The sequence below is a fragment of the Clupea harengus genome, chromosome 20 (assembly GCF_900700415.2).
Source record: "Clupea harengus chromosome 20, Ch_v2.0.2, whole genome shotgun sequence".
NCBI classification, from domain to species: domain Eukaryota; kingdom Metazoa; phylum Chordata; class Actinopteri; order Clupeiformes; family Clupeidae; genus Clupea; species Clupea harengus.
Window position 1 is genome coordinate 468,657 of NC_045171.1, and position 18,222 is coordinate 486,878.

General features: G+C 40.3%; 1 protein-coding gene across 2 annotated transcripts; it reads right to left on the reverse strand.

Annotated features, from left to right (window-relative positions):
• Positions 1 to 2,542: 2,542 nt before the first annotated feature.
• Positions 2,543 to 17,549, reverse strand: LOC105912365 (probable E3 SUMO-protein ligase RNF212). 2 transcript variants are annotated; one of them, XM_042710800.1, is made up of 13 exons: positions 17,373 to 17,549; positions 16,916 to 17,044; positions 16,742 to 16,809; positions 13,907 to 13,981; positions 13,608 to 13,664; positions 10,763 to 10,821; positions 10,609 to 10,665; positions 8,936 to 8,985; positions 8,296 to 8,347; positions 7,290 to 7,332; positions 7,114 to 7,177; positions 6,768 to 6,819; positions 2,543 to 2,691 (listed from the first exon to the last, which is right to left on the reverse strand). In XM_042710800.1, the coding sequence occupies exons 2-13, from the start codon at positions 17,025 to 17,027 to the stop codon at positions 2,583 to 2,585; spliced, it is 798 nt and encodes a 265-aa protein (XP_042566734.1). In that variant the 5' UTR covers positions 17,028 to 17,044; positions 17,373 to 17,549; the 3' UTR covers positions 2,543 to 2,582. The 2 variants fall into 2 exon arrangements, with proteins under 2 accessions (XP_042566734.1, XP_042566733.1); XM_042710799.1 differs by having other exon boundaries at positions 16,916 to 17,549.
• Positions 17,550 to 18,222: the final 673 nt, after the last annotated feature.

Consider the following 18,222-nt stretch of genomic DNA (forward strand, 5'->3'; position numbering starts at 1 on the left):
ACAACTAACCATCCACATGTTTATGGGAAGCATGTTTCACTTGTTGGGTAATTAAAATGCATTTTCCACTTGCAAACTGGAAAAAGTTGGGTAATTAAACTGCTGTAACTTCAGATTAATTTTTATAGTACAGTAATGACTGCCGATGTTAAACAATCAGCCACTGACAAACTAAAGTAATTAACAATGCTCTGATATGGCTGAGGAGATTTTAAATTAATTGTAGTTCGCACCTCAGCAGTAACAAATGATTGTGATTTGGGATGGTTAAATCAGTCTAGAGTCTAGACATCAATTGTTTAGACTTTGTATTTGTTAATATCAGAGGTGGCTTAAATGTATCTCTTATTTGGAAGCGGTGTATTTTGTTACACGTCCTGACCCATGGTTTCATAATCCGTCCATGTGTGCGTGTCCATAACAACAATACACTACAACATGAAACATGAAATCAATCCAAGCAATATGCATTTGCTGACCTAAATAAGATGCTATTTGATATTACTTGAGGTTATTTCAATAATTGACAATTTTAAACTTGGCCTACCATTTTGTGGTTGCGATGAAGGACAGTTGGGGCTTGAAAAGACCCCCTTGTTCAAAGTGGGGAATGACAGAAAAAGTTTGAGAACCACTGGTCTTAACTAACCAGTCTGAACTAGGGGCAATTAGACTAACCCGTCTAAACTAGGGGCAATTCTAGATCTAGCTAGTTGCAAACTAATGGTCACCAGACTGCCTAGCTATTTCCTTGTTTTTTTCCTTCAAAAGTTGCCAAGCTGATTTTTGTCATGACGTTAATAAATGTCATGTTGATTTCAAATACAGTGTCAAATGTTTTGGAATTAAACAGGGATATAAGCGTTTAAATATAAACATATCCTTCTTCCTGCACATCCTGCGGATCCTTTAACTTTTTTGACCAAGCAAATCATCCTGATAAACGCCTAGATTCATGACCAATGATTAGGTCCTAGAACTCTATCCATGGTTGAAAAGATTGTTTATTAAGGACAAATCAACCATTTACCGGCCATACTCACGGAGCCCCCTGGTGGCGGGGGAATTGCATTACAGCCTCTTCAGACCACTGACCACATGGAGGGGTATCATCCCTTGAAAGATGGAGGATGTTCATGCTGCATACACAGAGGAAATCTAAACCTTTTTTTTGCAAGATTTGAACATCTAAACCTCCATCCGATTTTCAGGAAAGGACAAAAGACAGAAGAACCGAGAATAAAAGGACACATTTTTGAGTTGTAACCATTTGTGCTTTTATCTTCTGGAACAAAACATATTGATGTGCCTGTCTGACCTCTGACCTTTGACCTCATCCCTGACTCATTTCATCAGATTTGTGATGTTAGAAGACAGTGTCAAACTTTTGACTAATTTCATCAGATTTGTGATGGTTAGAATACAGTGTCAAACTTTTGACTAATTTCATCAGATTTGTGATGGTTAGAATACAGTGTCAAACTTTTGACTCATTTCATCAGATTTGCGATGGTTACAAGACAGTGTCAAACTTTTGACTAATTTGATCAGATTTGTGAAGGTTAGAAGACAGTGTCAAACTTTTGACTAATTTCATCAGATTTGTGATGGTTAGAAGACAGTGTCAAACTTTTGACTAATTTCATCAGATTTGTGATGGTTAGAAGACAGTGTCAAACTTTTGGAACAATTACGTTTTTGACAGTCATGAACTTATAATGTATTTCATATACTGATGATGCCTATGGTTACCGCAAAAATCTTTGGGGCCAATCACAATATTAGTTTTTACGCTGTTACAATGACATCCTAACATTCAGCTGTTAATCAACAGAACAACAGAAATATAAAATAAATAAAAACAAATAAAATAAATAAAAACACAATATTCATATCCATTGATATGTGCCATGCTTTGTGTCGTATCTTAGAACAGCATTTGGACCTCTATGTGTTCTACTGGTCTTCAGTTTAAGGGTCCCTGATGTATCATGCTACTCAATGCAATGAGGACATGGACGAGTATCTAAAGGGGGGTTTAAACACGGGGGTATCTAAAGAGAGGTTTAAACACAGGGGTTTAAACACAGGGGTTTCTAAAGGGGGGTATCTAAAGGGGTATCTAAAGGGGGGTTTAAACACAGGGGTATCTAAACACAGGGGTATCTAAACACAGGGGGGTTTAAACACAGGGGTATCTAAACACAGGGGGGTTTAAACACAGGGGTATCTAAACACAGGGGTATCTAAACACAGGGGGGTTTAAACACAGGGGGGTTTAAACACAGGGGTATCTAAACACAGGGGGGTTTAAACACAGGGGGGTTTAAACACAGGGGTATCTAAACACAGGGGGGTTTAAACACAGGGGGTATCTAAACACAGGGGTATCTAAACACAGGGGGGTTTAAACACAGGGGTATCTAAACACAGGGGGGTTTAAACACAGGGGTATCTAAACACAGGGGGGTTTAAACACAGGGGTATCTAAACACAGGGGGGTTTAAACACAGGGGGGTTTAAACACAGGGGTATCTAAACACAGGGGGGTTTAAACACGGGGGTTTCCTTTATCATGCTACTCAACGCAATGAGGACATGGACGAGTATCTAAAGGGAGGTTTAAACACGGGGGTTTCCCATGATGCCTCTCTGGGGATCCGCAGGTTCAGGGAGGAGGAAAAGTCCCGGCTAGAGAGAGAAAAGACAACAATATTGTTCTGACTGATGAGATACACAAACAAATGAAGATAACAAAATTAAACAAACATTTGTACAAATTTTTGCATTTACCATTTGTGAGATACATACAGAATTTCAGGAGAAGAAATCACATACCTTTTGGGCCATATACTATAACTCATATATAACACTATAACTATAACTTCAAAGTAACATTGGTAATTATGTATGTCTTGTTTGATTTGTTCCTTGACCATATCCTTTAAGTATACAAATAACTTTTGTCATGAACTGTGTGTCCAGCCGAAGCACATCACTATTACACCTGAACTGTGTGTACAGCCGAATCACTAGTACAGCTGAACTGTGTGTCCAGCCGAAACACATCACTACTGATAGTGAACTGTGTGTCCAGCCGAAGCACATCACTAGTACACCTGAACTGTGTGTACAGCCGACGCACATCACTATTACACCTGAACTGTGTGTACAGCCGGATCACTAGTACAGCTGAACTGTGTGTCCAGCCGAAACACATCACTACTGATAGTGAACTGTGTGTCCAGCCGAAACACATCACTAGTGATAGTGAACTGTGTGTCCAGCCGAAGCACATCACTAGTACACCTGAACTGTGTGTACAGCAGTCGAAGCACATCACTATTACACCTGAACTGTGTGTACAGCCGAATCACTAGTACAGCTGAACTGTGTGTCCAGCCGAAGCACATCACTAGTACACCTGAACTGTGTGTACAGCAGCCGAAGCACATCACTATTACACCTGAACTGTGTGTACAGCCGAAGCACATCACTAGTACAGCTGAACTGTGTGTGTGTACAGCCGAAACACATCACTATTACAGCCGAACTGTGTGTACAGCAGCCGGGGACAAAAGTTTCTCTCTTCTGACCGCAGTGATTGCATCAGAAATTAAATTGATTGCATGAGATGGCGTCAGCCTTCCGTCAGTGAACACGTCGTTACGCCACCTTTCACTGTGTTTTTAATTGACCATCACACAGTGAACACATCCTTACGCCACCTTTCACTGTGTTTTTAATTGACCATCACACAGTGAACACGTCATTATGCCACCTGCTATTCACTGTGTTTGGCCTTTCATGCACCCACACGAAAATGGTTTCAATTGAGGCTCCACAGATGGAATTGGTCCATTGTGTGATTTAATCAGGAACTCTTACTGTGAAAAGTAAGCGAATCACTTCCTGTAACCGGAAATCCTCGCCAACAAAACTCAAACTGGCCTGTTGTTCTTTCTCTTATTCTCTCCGTTCTTACAGGGACGCTCTCTTATTCTTGCTCTTCCCTGCCAAAGACCCTGAACTCAAGCTCTCCCCTCCGTGTGGAGGTCCTCTCCACTGTGTAGTCTGCTCTGAGGCCCTCTCCACTGTGTAGTCTGCTCTGAGGTCCTCTCCACTGTGTAGTCTGCTCTGAGGCCCTCTCCACTGTGTAGTCTGCTCTGAGGTCCTCTCCACTGTGTATTCTGCTCTGAGGTCCTCTCCACTGTGTAGTCTGCTCTGAGGTCCTCTCCACTGTGTAGTCGGCTCTCCCCTCCGTGTGGAGGCCCTCTCCACTGTGTAGTCTGCTCTGAGGTCCTCTCCATTGTGTAGTCTGCTCTGAGGCCCTCTCCACTGTGTAGTCTGCTCTGAGGCCCTCTCCAGTGTGTATTCTGCTCTGAGGTCCTCTCCACTGTGTAGTCTGCTCTGAGGTCCTCTCCAGTGTGTAGTCGGCTCTCCCCTCCGTGTGGAGGCCCTCTCCACTGTGTAGTCTGCTCGGGGTCCTCTCCACTGTGTATTCTGCTCTGAGGTCCTCTCCAGTGTGTAGTCTGCTCTGAGGCCCTCTCCAGTGTGTATTCTGCTCTGAGGTCCTCTCCAGTGTGTAGTCTGCTCTGAGGTCCTCTCCAGTGTGTAGTCTGGTCAGGGCAGAGACACTGAACTCAAACGCATGGAAGTCCTCTCATGGCAACCACACAAGCTCATGCCTAATTCCCTGTTAGCTAAAAAAGCACCGCTGCCAAAGAGTAAACAAGTTTAGCGCAAACAGCTGCAACAGGAAGCCTGCTAGCTAAGTGACATTCACAAGCAGAGGGAGCAACAAGACGAGTTAGCACAGAGACGAGTTAGCACAGAGACGAGTTAGCACAAAGACGACCCACAAACTCTTCTAGAACAGGGGGTAGAGAAGTCGTTTAGTAATCAGAAGGTTGCTAGTTCGATTTCCTGTCGAAGCGTCCTTGAGCAAGACACTGAACCCCTAATTGCTCCTGATGTGCAGTGTGCCATCAGTGTAAATGTAAAATGTGTATACATCCTTGTAAGTCGCTTTGGATAAAAGCGTCTGCTAAATGACTAAATGACTAAATGTAAATGTAGAACAAAAGAGTGACTGGTGTCCTCCAACATCGGAACACAGCACAGCACAGCACCGACTGCAACCAGCCTCAGAACCACAAACTCTTTCCAGCCTGCCCCTCACGGACATCGGAATCGCCAGGGCAACACGCAAGCGCACCCGTTCCCCAAGGACTGTTAGCATAGCATAATAGGTAGATGGTTAAGCATAGGACTGCAACACTCTTGTGAATGGATGTACTGATGTATTGATTTGATTTAATTGTTCTGTTGACATCTGTTCATGCTTAGGTTAAGTATATTTTAGGAACATTTGAACTCTCAAAGGCTCTTTAGAGGTAGCTAGGAGATCTTTTTTCTCAATTATGGTAGATGTTACTCTATGGTAATACCACTTTTCATTTCTGTCTTAAATCGTTTCTCCTCAGGAATTTTAGGAGAAACCTCTATCTATCTATCAATCTTGAATTGATACATAATTAAAACAATTCTCTTAAATTGATACATAATTAATACAATAATCTAGATTTTCTGAGCTATCAAAGATACATCAAAAATTCATTTTCAGATTTTTATACAGATCAAGTTTCTCTTAAGAGGTTTCATTATGAGGTGTGGGGGTGGCATCTAGCTTCTGATACAGAGGCTGGGGTGGCATTTATGATATGATACAGAGGCTGGGGTGGCATTTAATCTATGATACAGAGGCTGGGGTGGCATCTAGATTATAATACAGAGGCTGGGGTGGCATTTAGCTCATTATGAGGTGGTGGGGTGGCATTTAATCTATGATACAGAGGCTGGGGTGGCATTTCATCTATGATACAGAGGCTGGGGTGGCATCGGGCTTACGTATGATACAGAGGCTGGGGTGGCATTTAGTTTATGATACAGAGGCTGGGGTGGCATTTAGTTTATTATGACACAGAGGCTGGGGTGGCATTGAGCTTATACAGAGGCTGGGGTGACATTTAGTTTATTATGACACAGAGGCTGGGGTGGCATTGAGCTTATACAGAGGCTGGGGTGGCATTTAATCTATGATACAGAGGCTTGGGTGGCCTTTAGCTTATTATACAGAGGCTGGGGTGGCATTTAGCGTATGATACAGAGGCTGGGGTGGCATCTATCTTATGATACAGAGGCTGGGGTGGCATTTAGTTTATGATACAGAGGCTGGGGTGGCATTTAGCTTCTGATACAGAGGCTGGGGTGGCCTTTAGCATCTAGCTTCTGATACAGAGGCTGGGGTGGCCTTTGGCTTATTATACAGAGGCTGGGGTGGCCTTTGGCTTATTATACAGAGGCTGGGGTGGCCTTTGGTTTATTATACAGAGGCTGGGGTGGCATCTAGCTTATGATACAGAGGGTCATTATGATACAGAGGCTGGGGTGGCATTTAATCTATGATACAGAGGCTGGGGTGGCATTTAATCTATGATACAGAGGCTGGGGTGGCCTGTGATACAGAGGGTTGACCATGAATTTGGTGACTAGTTGGAGCTGTGGATGAATTTCTCAAGGATGGAGTTTACCATTAGGACAATTTCTTAGGATTTCCTTCTCATCTTTTAGAGCAAACAAGAAAACTGTTTTATACAGCATATGATGTGATCTTTTAGAGCAAACAAGAAAACTGTTTTATAATAATAATTAATAATAATAATAATATTAATAATAATAATAATAATATACAGCATATGATGTACCTGACGGAAGGAGATCGTGCCGCCTGGTTGCTCACTCTGTGAGGTACTGTGCCTGTATTTCACAAATAAACACTATCTTACAATACAATGTCTTCTAACATACAAAATATTCATAAACATTATCAAGTAATAATTGCATTGTAAGCAATAATCAATCACAATATTATATTTACTTTATATCAGAAAGTATAATCATATTAGGCACGTTATGTATATATGAGGTGTCTTTCAACTGTAAAAATGAACTAATAATAATAATAGTAATAGTACCAGTAATAATACCAAACATAAACATCAATATCAACATCCCACTATTTTCCATTTCCTTTCAACCAAAACGACTGACCGATTCTGCCATCTTGAGGCGGGCTGATGAGGGAGAGTCTCTGGATGCTTCCTGGGACCTCAGGCTTTGAAAGGCAGAACATGTGGAGACGTATTGGTACAACGCTAATATTGACTAAATTAAAGTCCAAAAATAATATAACTAAACTTTGTATGCATTTAAAACTTAAAACTAACCTTACAAAACCGAGGCATGGTATCGGCGTCGGCATTTCCACTCCTGGAGGGAATCATGTGAACTACTGAGTCATTTTTTATTTTTACAAACATTATCCAATGAAAGGGATCATTTGAACTATCGAGTCATTTTTTATTTCAACAAACATTATCCAATGAATGGGATCATGTGAACGATCAAGTCATTTTTGTATGCAGTATATGCAGTGATATGCAGTGATATGCAGTGATATGCAGTATATGCAGTGATATGCAGTGATATGCAGTGATATGCAGTATATGCAGTGATATGCAGTGATATGCAGTATATGCAGTATATGCAGTGATATGCAGTATATGCAGTGATATGCAGTGTGTGCAGTATATGCAGTGATATGCAGTGTGTGCAGTGATATGCAGTGATATGCAGTGATATGCAGTATATATGCAGTGATATGCAGTATATGCAGTGATATGCAGTATATGCAGTGATATGCAGTGATATGCAGTATATGCAGTGATATGCAGTATATGCAGTGATATGCAGTGATATGCAGTATATGCAGTGATATGCAGTATATGCAGTGATATGCAGTATATGCAGTGATATGCAGTATATGCAGTGATATGCAGTGATATGCAGTATATGCAGTGATATGCAGTATATGCAGTGATATGCAGTGATATGCAGTATATGCAGTGATATGCAGTGTGTGCAGTATATGCAGTGATATGCAGTGATATGCAGTGATATGCAGTGTGTGCAGTATATGCAGTATATGCAGTGATATGCAGTATATGCAGTGATATGCAGTGTTATGCAGTGATATGCAGTGATATGCAGTATATGCAGTGATATGCAGTATATGCAGTGATATGCAGTATATGCAGTATATGCAGTGATATGCAGTGATATGCAGTGATATGCAGTGATATGCAGTATATGCAGTATATGCAGTGATATGCAGTATATGCAGTGATATGCAGTATATGCAGTGATTGTTGTCATTTCATTCAGTTTACTCACACACTCATCCTTGAGACTGGCGAAGGGAAAGGGATCTGTGAGATGGAAGAAACTGCAAGAGGAAGATAATCAGCACTAAACAAAGATAATCAGCACTAAACAGCTGAGTGTGTGTGTGTGTTTGTGTGTTTGTGTGTGTGTGTGTGTGTGTGTTTGTGTGTGTTTGTGTGTGTCTGATGGAGGAAACTGCAAGAGGAAGATAATTAGCACTAAACTAAATCTGAATATCCATAGTCAACCGTGACTGGGACATCATAGTTAAGAGAACTGTTCACTGTTGCAAAGTTATCACAGCTGAGTGTTTTTTGTGTGTGTATGTGTGTGTGTGTGTGTGTGTGTGTGTGTGTGTGTGTGTGTGTGATCCCTCTCACTCATCCTCTTCTCCTCTTCCTCTGTGTCTCTGTGTGCGTGTGTGTTTGTGTGTGTGTGAGGGTGTGTGTGTGTGTGAGAGTGTGTGTGTGTGTGTGTGTGTGTGTGTGTGTGTGTGTGTGTGTGTGTGTGTGTGTGTGTGTGCCCAACCAACCCCTGTTACGGTAATATTAATGTGGGAACGCAATAGTAGCTTTGTTTCCATTTTCACACACTTATTTGCTCAAAGGGTCAACTGAACAACCATATTAGTCATGGTATTAAATGGTACCTGATTTGGCAGGTTGTAAACTCCAGGCGCTCTGTGAGGCTGATTTGGCACTGTCAAAGAACACACCGTATGATTCATTTCATGGCATAAGATTGGACATTACATTCATTGTATGGCATAAGATTGGACATTATATTCATTTCATGGCATAAGATTGGACATTATATTTCTCAACCATGTAGAGAAACATTTTGTATGGAATCTCAGATCAAATCTTCGCACCACATTTTTATACCAACGTGGTGATAGCAATGCTATAAAACGTAATGACTTTTCCTTCCAATAAATTCACTGACAAATAAAATGACTGTTTGAAAGTACCTAAACTAAGTGTACACGTTCAGGTGTGCACATCTCTGTCAAAGCGCCAGTAGGACAGAGTAAACACCCACCGCTTCAATACTTCTTCTATTCACATGCTAAAGACTTCGTCAATACCAGTGGCTTTAAAGGGAAAGTCTCATCATCCTTGCAGTTAACACTCCCGACTCTACTCTACTCATGTCTGTTATCATGTTGCACACACACACACACACACACACACACACACACACACTCCCGACTCTACTCTCCTCATGTCTGTTATCATGTTGCACACACACACACACTCCCGACTCTACTCTACCCATCTGTCATCATGTTGCACACACACACACACACACACACTCCCGACTCTACTCTCCTCATATCTGTCATCATGTTGCACACACACACACACTCCCGACTCTACTCTCCTCATGTCTGTCATCATGTTGCACACCCAGCATGAATAAAAGCGTCTTTACCTATCCATCTTCCAACCTTTTTGTTTCAGCCATTTCGTTGAGTTTCCAGTGGACTTTCTCTCATGTGACATCTCTCATCTCTAAAACTTAAGCTAATGACAAAATTGCAACCTTGCGAATAGAGTAGAGTAGAATAGAATAGAGTAGAGTAGAGTGGAATAGAGTAGAGTAGAGTAGAGTAGAGTAGAGGAGAGTAGAGGAGAGTAGAGTAGAGTAGAGGAGAGTAGATTACTGTAGAGTAGAGTAGAGTAGAGGAGAGTAGAGTAGAGTAGAGTAGAATAGAGTAGAGTAGAATAGAGCAATTAATACAAGGACGTTTTTTATACTGCCCCGCCATTACTGAGACTGCACACCTGTTCAGCTCACTTATTTAGGGTGCTTTTGAGACTGAACACCTGTAGAGTTCACTTATTTAGGGCACTTTTTAAACAATCATTTTCTTTGGCAGTGGATTTATTGAAAGGAAAAAGCTTTTAGAAAAAAATGATCTCATGCTGATGCCACAGGATTTAATTATGCTCTATAAACAAACAAAACTTGACTAAAATGCATCAATCTGCATGGAAATGAGTGTTCGCACAAGTCCATAACAATAGTTTAAATAGCCATAGTAACATCCGACACCTTTCTGCATAAGACTTCTTTCTGCACTACCTTTGGTGAATCAGACACCTTTCTGCATAAGACTGACACTACCTTTGGTGAATCAGACACCTTTCTGCATACGACTTAGACACTACCTTTGGTGAATCAGACACCTTTCACTACCTTTGGTGAATCAGACACCTTTCTGCATAAGACTTTGACACTACCTTTGGTGAATCAGACACCTCTCTGCATAAGACTTTATGTGTGTGTGTGTGTGTGTGTGTGTGTGTGTGACACTACCTTTGGTGAATGGAGTTCTCCAACTTGAATATGTAGGTATTCTGCTGAGACATTTTTCTGAAACAATAAAAAGGAAAATAAAATGACCCATTAATGTCTATGTAATCTCTTATGCTGGTTTATACGAAATTTTGAAGAAAATTTGAAATCTTACGTGTTCAGTTCTTGTATTTCTTGCTTCATTTTAAGCAGAACATCTTCTAATTTTTCATTCTGCAATTAAATTTGACTTAGTTAACACTTGTTAAAAAATGTATTTGCGCCCAAATAGTGTATTTTCTGCAAAACTGTTATGTCACCTCTCAACACTGAAATTAACTTTGGGCACTGAAAAATAATCCAAGCTTCCGAGTAAGAACAAATGTAACACATCTGATCCTTTTTGATCATACATTTTTAATCTTACGTCAATTTTGGTGTTTTTGTTTTGTTTTGTTTTGTTTATTTTGCCTTTTCAATAAGAATTGTAAGACAGAAAACACTCTGAAAAAGATAACTCTAACAAAAAGACCAAAACGTTTCCTTTTGTTGGGCACGTACTGACAGAAAGACAATGGAAAGAAACCATTGATTCGTCAATGGATGTTGGTGGGGGTAGTACTCCCTGTGTGTGTGTGTGTGTGTGTGTGTGTGTGTGTGTGTGTGTGTTGGTGAGGGTAGTACTCCCTGTGTGTGTGTGTGTGTGTGTGTGGGGGGGTACTCCCTCTGTGTGTGTGTGTGTTGGTGGGGGTAGTACTCCCTCTGTGTGTGTGTGTGTGTGTGTGTGTATTGGTGGGGGTAGTACTCCCTGTGTGTGTGTGTGTGTGTGTGTGTGTGTGTTGGTGGGGTAGTACTCCCTGTGTGTGTGTGTGTGTGTGTGTGTGTGTGTGTGTGTGTTGGTGGGGGTAGTACTCCCTGTGTGTGTGTGTGTGTGTGTGTTGGTGAGGGTAGTACTCCCTGTGTGTGTGTGTGTGTGTGGGGGGGGGGTACTCCCTCTGTGTGTGTGTGTGTTGGTGGGGGTAGTACTCCCTCTGTGTGTGTGTGTGTGTGTGTGTGTGTGTGTGTATTGGTGGGGGTAGTACTCCCTGTGTGTGTGTGTGTGTGTGTGTGTGTGTGTATTGGTGGGGGTAGTACTCCCTCTGAAAACTTGAGAGGACTAGGTCCATGAGCGGGCGGATTTTAAGATGTGGACCGTAACCTGGTTGATCTCTCTCCATCCTCAGAGTGTTTTTGGTGAAGTGAAGACAGGAGGACAAGAGTTGAAAGCGGTTTCATGTCTGTGTGTGTGTGTGTGTGTGTCTGTGTGTGTGTGTGTGTGTTACACAGGCAACATTTGGTGTCAAGACCAGGGAACCTTGGCAGGTGTTCCAGTAGTCTGAAATCTGTGTTTTTTCATCAGACCCATGCTAATCTGAATGGCCAAAAACACAATTTCGGCCCGGTCAGTGGGTTTGAAATCTCGCAACCGCGAGCGATTAGCTAGCTAGCTCGCTGGTGGAAGCTAATAACCGCGAGCGATTAGCTAGCTAGCTCGCTGGTGGAAGCTAATAACCGAGAGCGATAAGCTAGCTAGCTCGCTGGTGGAAGCTAATAACCGAGAGCGATTAGCTAGCTAGCTCGCTGGTGGAAGCTAATGCCTCAACATAGTGGTTTGTCTCAGGTCACATACTTAGTCGGATCCCTCAGTGCACTATGCAGTTCTGTGATTTGGTTCGAATCTTCTGCCGATAATATAAAAAAAAACTTTCACAGCAATACCTCACCAACTATATCTCCAAAAACACAAGTTAGCATGCTAGATAGCCCTTTGTCTGTGCCCACTGTGCTGTTGTTGGTGTTTATAAGGTTTCTCAATGCCTTTCCAGTAATTAGATTAGTAGCTTTCAAACAAAACTCCTTAGCCTGGCTCTGCCTGCTATTGCTCCCAGCTCAGTTTTCGATGGGATTGTAGTCAGGGATTATAGTCTGAGACTGATTTTTGCAAAATAGAAATGATGGACCTTTCTGAGGGTCCCACCAATCAGGGACCAGTGGTTGTGGCTACATGCGATGACATTAAAATGAAGCATTTGTTTGAAATGTAGCTACAACCTAGAGCTAGACGCCATACAAACAATAGTAGCAATACTAGCAACCTAGCGCTAGACGCCATACAAACAATAGTAGCAACCTAGAGCTAGGCGCCATACAAACAATAGTAGCAACCTAGAGCTAGACGCCATACAAACAATAGTAGCAATACTAGCAATAGTAGCAATACTAGCGACCTAGAGCTAGACGCCATACAAACAATAGTAGCAATACTAGCAACCTAGCGCTAGACGCAATACTAGCAATAGTAGCAATACTAGCAACCTAGCGCTAGACGCAATACTAGCAATAGTAGCAATACTAGCAATAGTAGCAATACTAGCGACCTAGAGCTAGACGCCATACAAACAATAGTAGCAATACTAGCAACGTAGCGCTAGACGCCGTACAAACAATAGTAGCAATACTAGCAACCTAGCGCTAGACGCCATACTAGCAAACAATAGTAGCAATACTAGCAACCTAGCGCTAGACGCAATACTAGCAAACATTGAGGGATTGAAGCCGGAGCAAGGAGAATGTGTAAACATATTCATGGAGGGCAAAGACATGGGACCCTAATTTGATAGATGCTCATTGCAGGTTCTTAATTGAAACAAAGAAGGGCATCAAGTGAAGCTATTTATGTGTAAAAATGTAGGCATTGCATGGAAATTGTTTTAAAGAGGTTTCCAAAGTTTTGATAGTTACCAAAGCTTCATAATATTATTTGAATATATATTTTTGGGATGGCCGTCTTTGTCGTTTCCTGAAAATGAGAATCACTCGATGCTCAAAACTCGGGCTCAAAAGACCAGAATGCAACAGCACACCCTCAAGTTAAGGTCTACAAAAAGACCATAACTTCTGTACTGATTTTGTCATAAATGAATAATTTGGTACATTTTGAGAACATAACTGTAAATAAACATTACTTTCTTGTTTCTTACCCTTTGTTGATAATGTGTCAATAATCTCGTTCGATGTCTTGCCTGAAAAAGTAAGACCTAAAAAAAAAAGCCTTAACATTTGAACAGGTCTTAAGCTCAAGCATGAGTTTACATACATTTTTACATACAAAACTGTTTGATGGCAGTTGCAATGGCATGCAATAATATATATAAGCTTGTGTTGCGCAATCACCAAAAATAAATGTGCTCAGCAGCAGCCACTAACAACATGTGTAACACAAATAAAATTATAATAATATAGATTAATTATAATAATATACATATATAATTATAATTACCTTACTGGTCTCTGAGACGTATGCTGTGACCTTAGAGCCAAGGTCAGAAAAGAGAGCCTTCACCTCAGGGGTGCTCTGAAAAAAAAGGCCTATTATTAATTATTATACAATTATCCTGACTTCACTATTTACAAAGAACAGGGCAGACCTGAAGAGCCTGAAGAGCCTATCAGAGCCTATTACCTAAAGATATTATTACCTGAATAGACTATTACCTAAAGATATTATTACCTGAAGATACTATTACCTGAATAGACTATTACCTGAAGATACTATTACCTGAAGAGCTTGAAGAGCCTATTACCTGAAGATACTATTACCTGAGTAGGCTATTACCTGAAGATATTATTACCTGAAGATATTATTACCTGAATAGACTATTACCTGAAGATACTATTACCTGAAGAGCCTATTACCTGAAGATACTATTACCTGAATAGACTATTACCTGAAGATACTATTACCTGAAGATACTATTACCTGAAGATATTATTACCTGAATAGACTATTACCTGAATATACTATTACCTGAGGAGCCTATTACCTGAAGATACTATTACCTGAATAGACTATTACCTGAAGATACTATTACCTGAAGATACTATTACCTGAATAGCCTATTACCTGAATAGACTATTACCTGAAGATACTATTACCTGAAGATACTATTACCTGAATAGACTATTACCTGAAGATACTATTACCTGAAGAGCCTATTACCTGAATAGCCTATTACCTGAATAGACTATTACCTGAAGATACTATTACCTGAAGAGCCTATTACCTGAAGAGCCTATTACCTGAAGATACTATTACCTGAAGAGCCTATTACCTGAAGAGCCTATTACCTGAATAGACTATTACCTGAAGATACTATTACCTGAAGATACCATTACCTGAATAGACTATTACCTGAAGAGCTTGAAGAGCCTATTACCTGAAGATACTATTACCTGAAGAGCTTGAAGAGCCTATTACCTGAATAGACTATTACCTGAAGAGCTTGAAGAGCCTATTACCTGAATAGACTATTACCTGAAGAGCTTGAAGAGCCTATTACCTGAATAGACTATTACCTGAAGAGCTTGAAGAGCCTATTACCTGAATAGACTATTACCTGAAGAGCTTGAAGAGCCTATTACCTGAATAGACTATTACCTGAAGAGCTTGAAGAGCCTATTACCTGAAGATACTATTACCTGAAGAGCTTGAAGAGCCTATTACCTGAAGATACTATTACCTGAAGAGCTTGAAGAGCCTATTACCTGAAGATACTATTACCTGAAGAGCTTGAAGAGCCTATTACCTGAATAGACTATTACCTGAAGAGCTTGAAGAGCCTATTACCTGAAGAGCTTGAAGAGCCTATTACCTGAAGATACTATTACCTGAAGAGCTTGAAGAGCCTATTACCTGAAGATATTATTACCTGAAGAGCCTATTACCTGAAGATACTATTACCTGAAGATATTATTACCTGAAGATATTATTACCTGAAGATACTATCACCTGAAGAGCCTTCAGAGGCAGGCAGAACACAACATGAGAGAGCAGCAGTTAAAGAAGCTGACAACATTGGACATTTTCAAGATTCAAGAAACCTGTAAAGGTGGCATTTAAAGAAGTATCTCGAAACCTTACAAACATTACTCATGAACACACAAACTGTTACGACTTAATCTTACATTCGGGAGATATAACAATACTACTGTCATGATATTAACAACATTGTTTGTCAGTGACTGTCACATAATGATGTAGAGAATTTGTTGGTGTTGCATGTTAAATATGTTCAAAACTAACTGTAACACCAGGAGACAATAATTCTTCACAGAAATAGTTGAAACTATGGTATCAGTAATCTTTAAATACAAACAAACAAGTCAGTCTCACACCAGAAGACAATTTTTTTTACTTGAACTTGAAAATAAAGTGTCAATACAAACACCATCCCTTTCACAATAGCACCAAATGTCAGGTGGTAACTTTGACAACGCTTTTCAGCAGGAAACTACCAATAAAACATATGAATAAGATAAGATAAGATAAACTTGTATTAATTCATATGAATTGAATAAGATAAGATAAGATAATATAAGATAAACTTGTATTAATTCCGGTAGGGAAACACTCAAGTACATATATGATGGAAAGGCAACCTTTATACGGAAGAGCATGATTTTGATTAACCAAAAGCCCAAATTGACTTTGAATTCAGTCAGTGCAATTGCTGATGATCTTACAGCATACACCATCAGAGGACCTCATAACTACGTAGGCTAATATCAGTTGTGTCTGAAGGATCTTACCCATAGTCTTTCTATCTTGTTGTTCTCATATAGGCCTTTAAATACGGTTCTGTCATAATATTTGTGCACTGTTTTTATTCTCACGTCTGACTGGCTGGGCGAGGGTCAGCGATCCTGTGCTGCTGCAGAGTAACCACATTTGCGTTTCCTTGCAGAAATGTATCCAGTTTGGATTTGTGAATGCCAACTGCCTATACTGCACTGACCTTACCACATGTCACTCTCCTTCACCAACCCCACTCTAACTTGTGTCATTAGATTAAGTAATTTCAGTAAAAAAAATCATATTTTACATGTAGGCTAACTCATGGTTGGTATTTTCTTAATATATTCCCATAAATACAAAAATGATGTTACTTCATATGAACACACTTCTGTTTATAACCTAGGCTTACATGGTCTTAGTGGTTTTATTTCTAGTATTTCTAATATGCTCTACTTCTAGTATATATACTTTATTTATATATATATATTTCTAGTTTACCCTAGCCCCATGCTAAGCTTATACCACATCATTCTAACTTACCTTGTCTGAAATAAGTAACAGCTGACACTTTGCTTTACATATCCGGCACTCCCCCTCCTTCACGTTGCCTGAAAAAAAATGTAGTGAATGAACTGGGAGAAAATGGCACATAGATAGTTATATATTATCTATTATCTACTAGCCTAAATAGTTTTGGAGTGAGAATAGTCTTACCCTTCAGAAAACATCTACTACAGATGACATGCCCACAAGTGGACAGAGCTAGTTTGCTGTTGGCAGAAGGTGTAGCAAAGCAGTTGTTGCAGCAGATCCAACTGGTCGCCATCCGTGATCTTCAGTAGGCTGGCACCAACAAACTTTTATATTTAACGGTGTGTAATAGCGTTTAAGTGTTTACGCAAGCATTAGCAAATAATGCTAACGAACTACATCAAGCCCCTCGATGTTTCTCGAGCTGTGTAATAAGTGCACAGGCAGAAATGTAAATGTGACAGTGGCAGTAAATTCGTTAATTAGCAACATTTTGAAACTAGATACACGTCGCTAACCTACGGCCGCCGTGTCTGCGTAATCAATGCTAATGTTGCTTGTCTCTTGACTGACTCCAATTCAAGTTACCAAACAGATATACTGTAAGCTTTTTAGCTGGCTAGGTTAGTGTCAACCTTACCTGTAGTTGTTGACTTACACTACAGAGCAGTCGGTTGAAAAATAATTGTATCGTAAACTTTTCTTCAGCTAAAGAATCACCCAAATCCAAATACCGACCGATTATAGCTAAAGATAATTGAAAGGAGGAACCACCTGAAATGCACGAGGCATTTGTTTTCTACTTTAGCGCGAACGTTACCAATCAGAGTGTACGCGCGCGTGTGTCTGTGTGTGGGGGGAGAGGGGTAGTTGCCATGCCAACTAACCTAGAGAGGTCCGTGTACTTTTGCATTCATTCATTATTCTTTCTTTTATTCAAACGAAAAACAAGTGGTATATGCCTTTTAGGTAAAAGTAGGTAAAAAGTAGGAAGTTTTTATATTTGGGGATTTAAAATGTTTTCCTTTTGCGTTCTTTCCTCTTTGCCGCCTCTTATAGACCAATTTATTGTTTGTAAATATTCGGGATGCGCGCGCCATGTGGTTGCAGAAAACCGGGAAAGGATAGCATTTATAATTGCAAAAGGACCACACGGATAACACAAGTATACTAGTTAGATTTAAAAAGATTATAGTTTATATTGATTAGATGTGATTATTACAATGTTTTCCACGTATTACAATGACTTGTCACCCAGTGATAAACACAGTTATTTAACTAAATTGACGTTAGTGAGCAGTGGGATACGTCTTCTAGATCCGTTTGCCATACCACCGTGTCAATGGCTAAACGATGAAACGAAATGGCCTAGCATCCAGTGGCCAGAGATTTATAATTACCTCATCGACACTCCAAGTGTATATACCCGGGAGAAGTTAAAAGCGTACAAGTCTCTGGATGCATACAACTTTGTTCTGTGTGGTCATGTC

Coding starts and splice junctions, on each gene's coding strand:
- LOC105912365 (XM_042710800.1), bottom strand. CDS start 17,027: ATGGCGACCAGTTGGATCTGCTGCAACAACTGCTTTGCTACACCTTCT. Junction 13,665..13,906: donor ACGTCTCAGAGACCAGTAAG/GTAATTATAATT, acceptor TTTTTTTTTTAG/GTCTTACTTTTTCAGGCAAG. Junction 2,692..6,767: donor GCACGATCTCCTTCCGTCAG/GTACATCATATG, acceptor TTCTCTCTCTAG/CCGGGACTTTTCCTCCTCCC.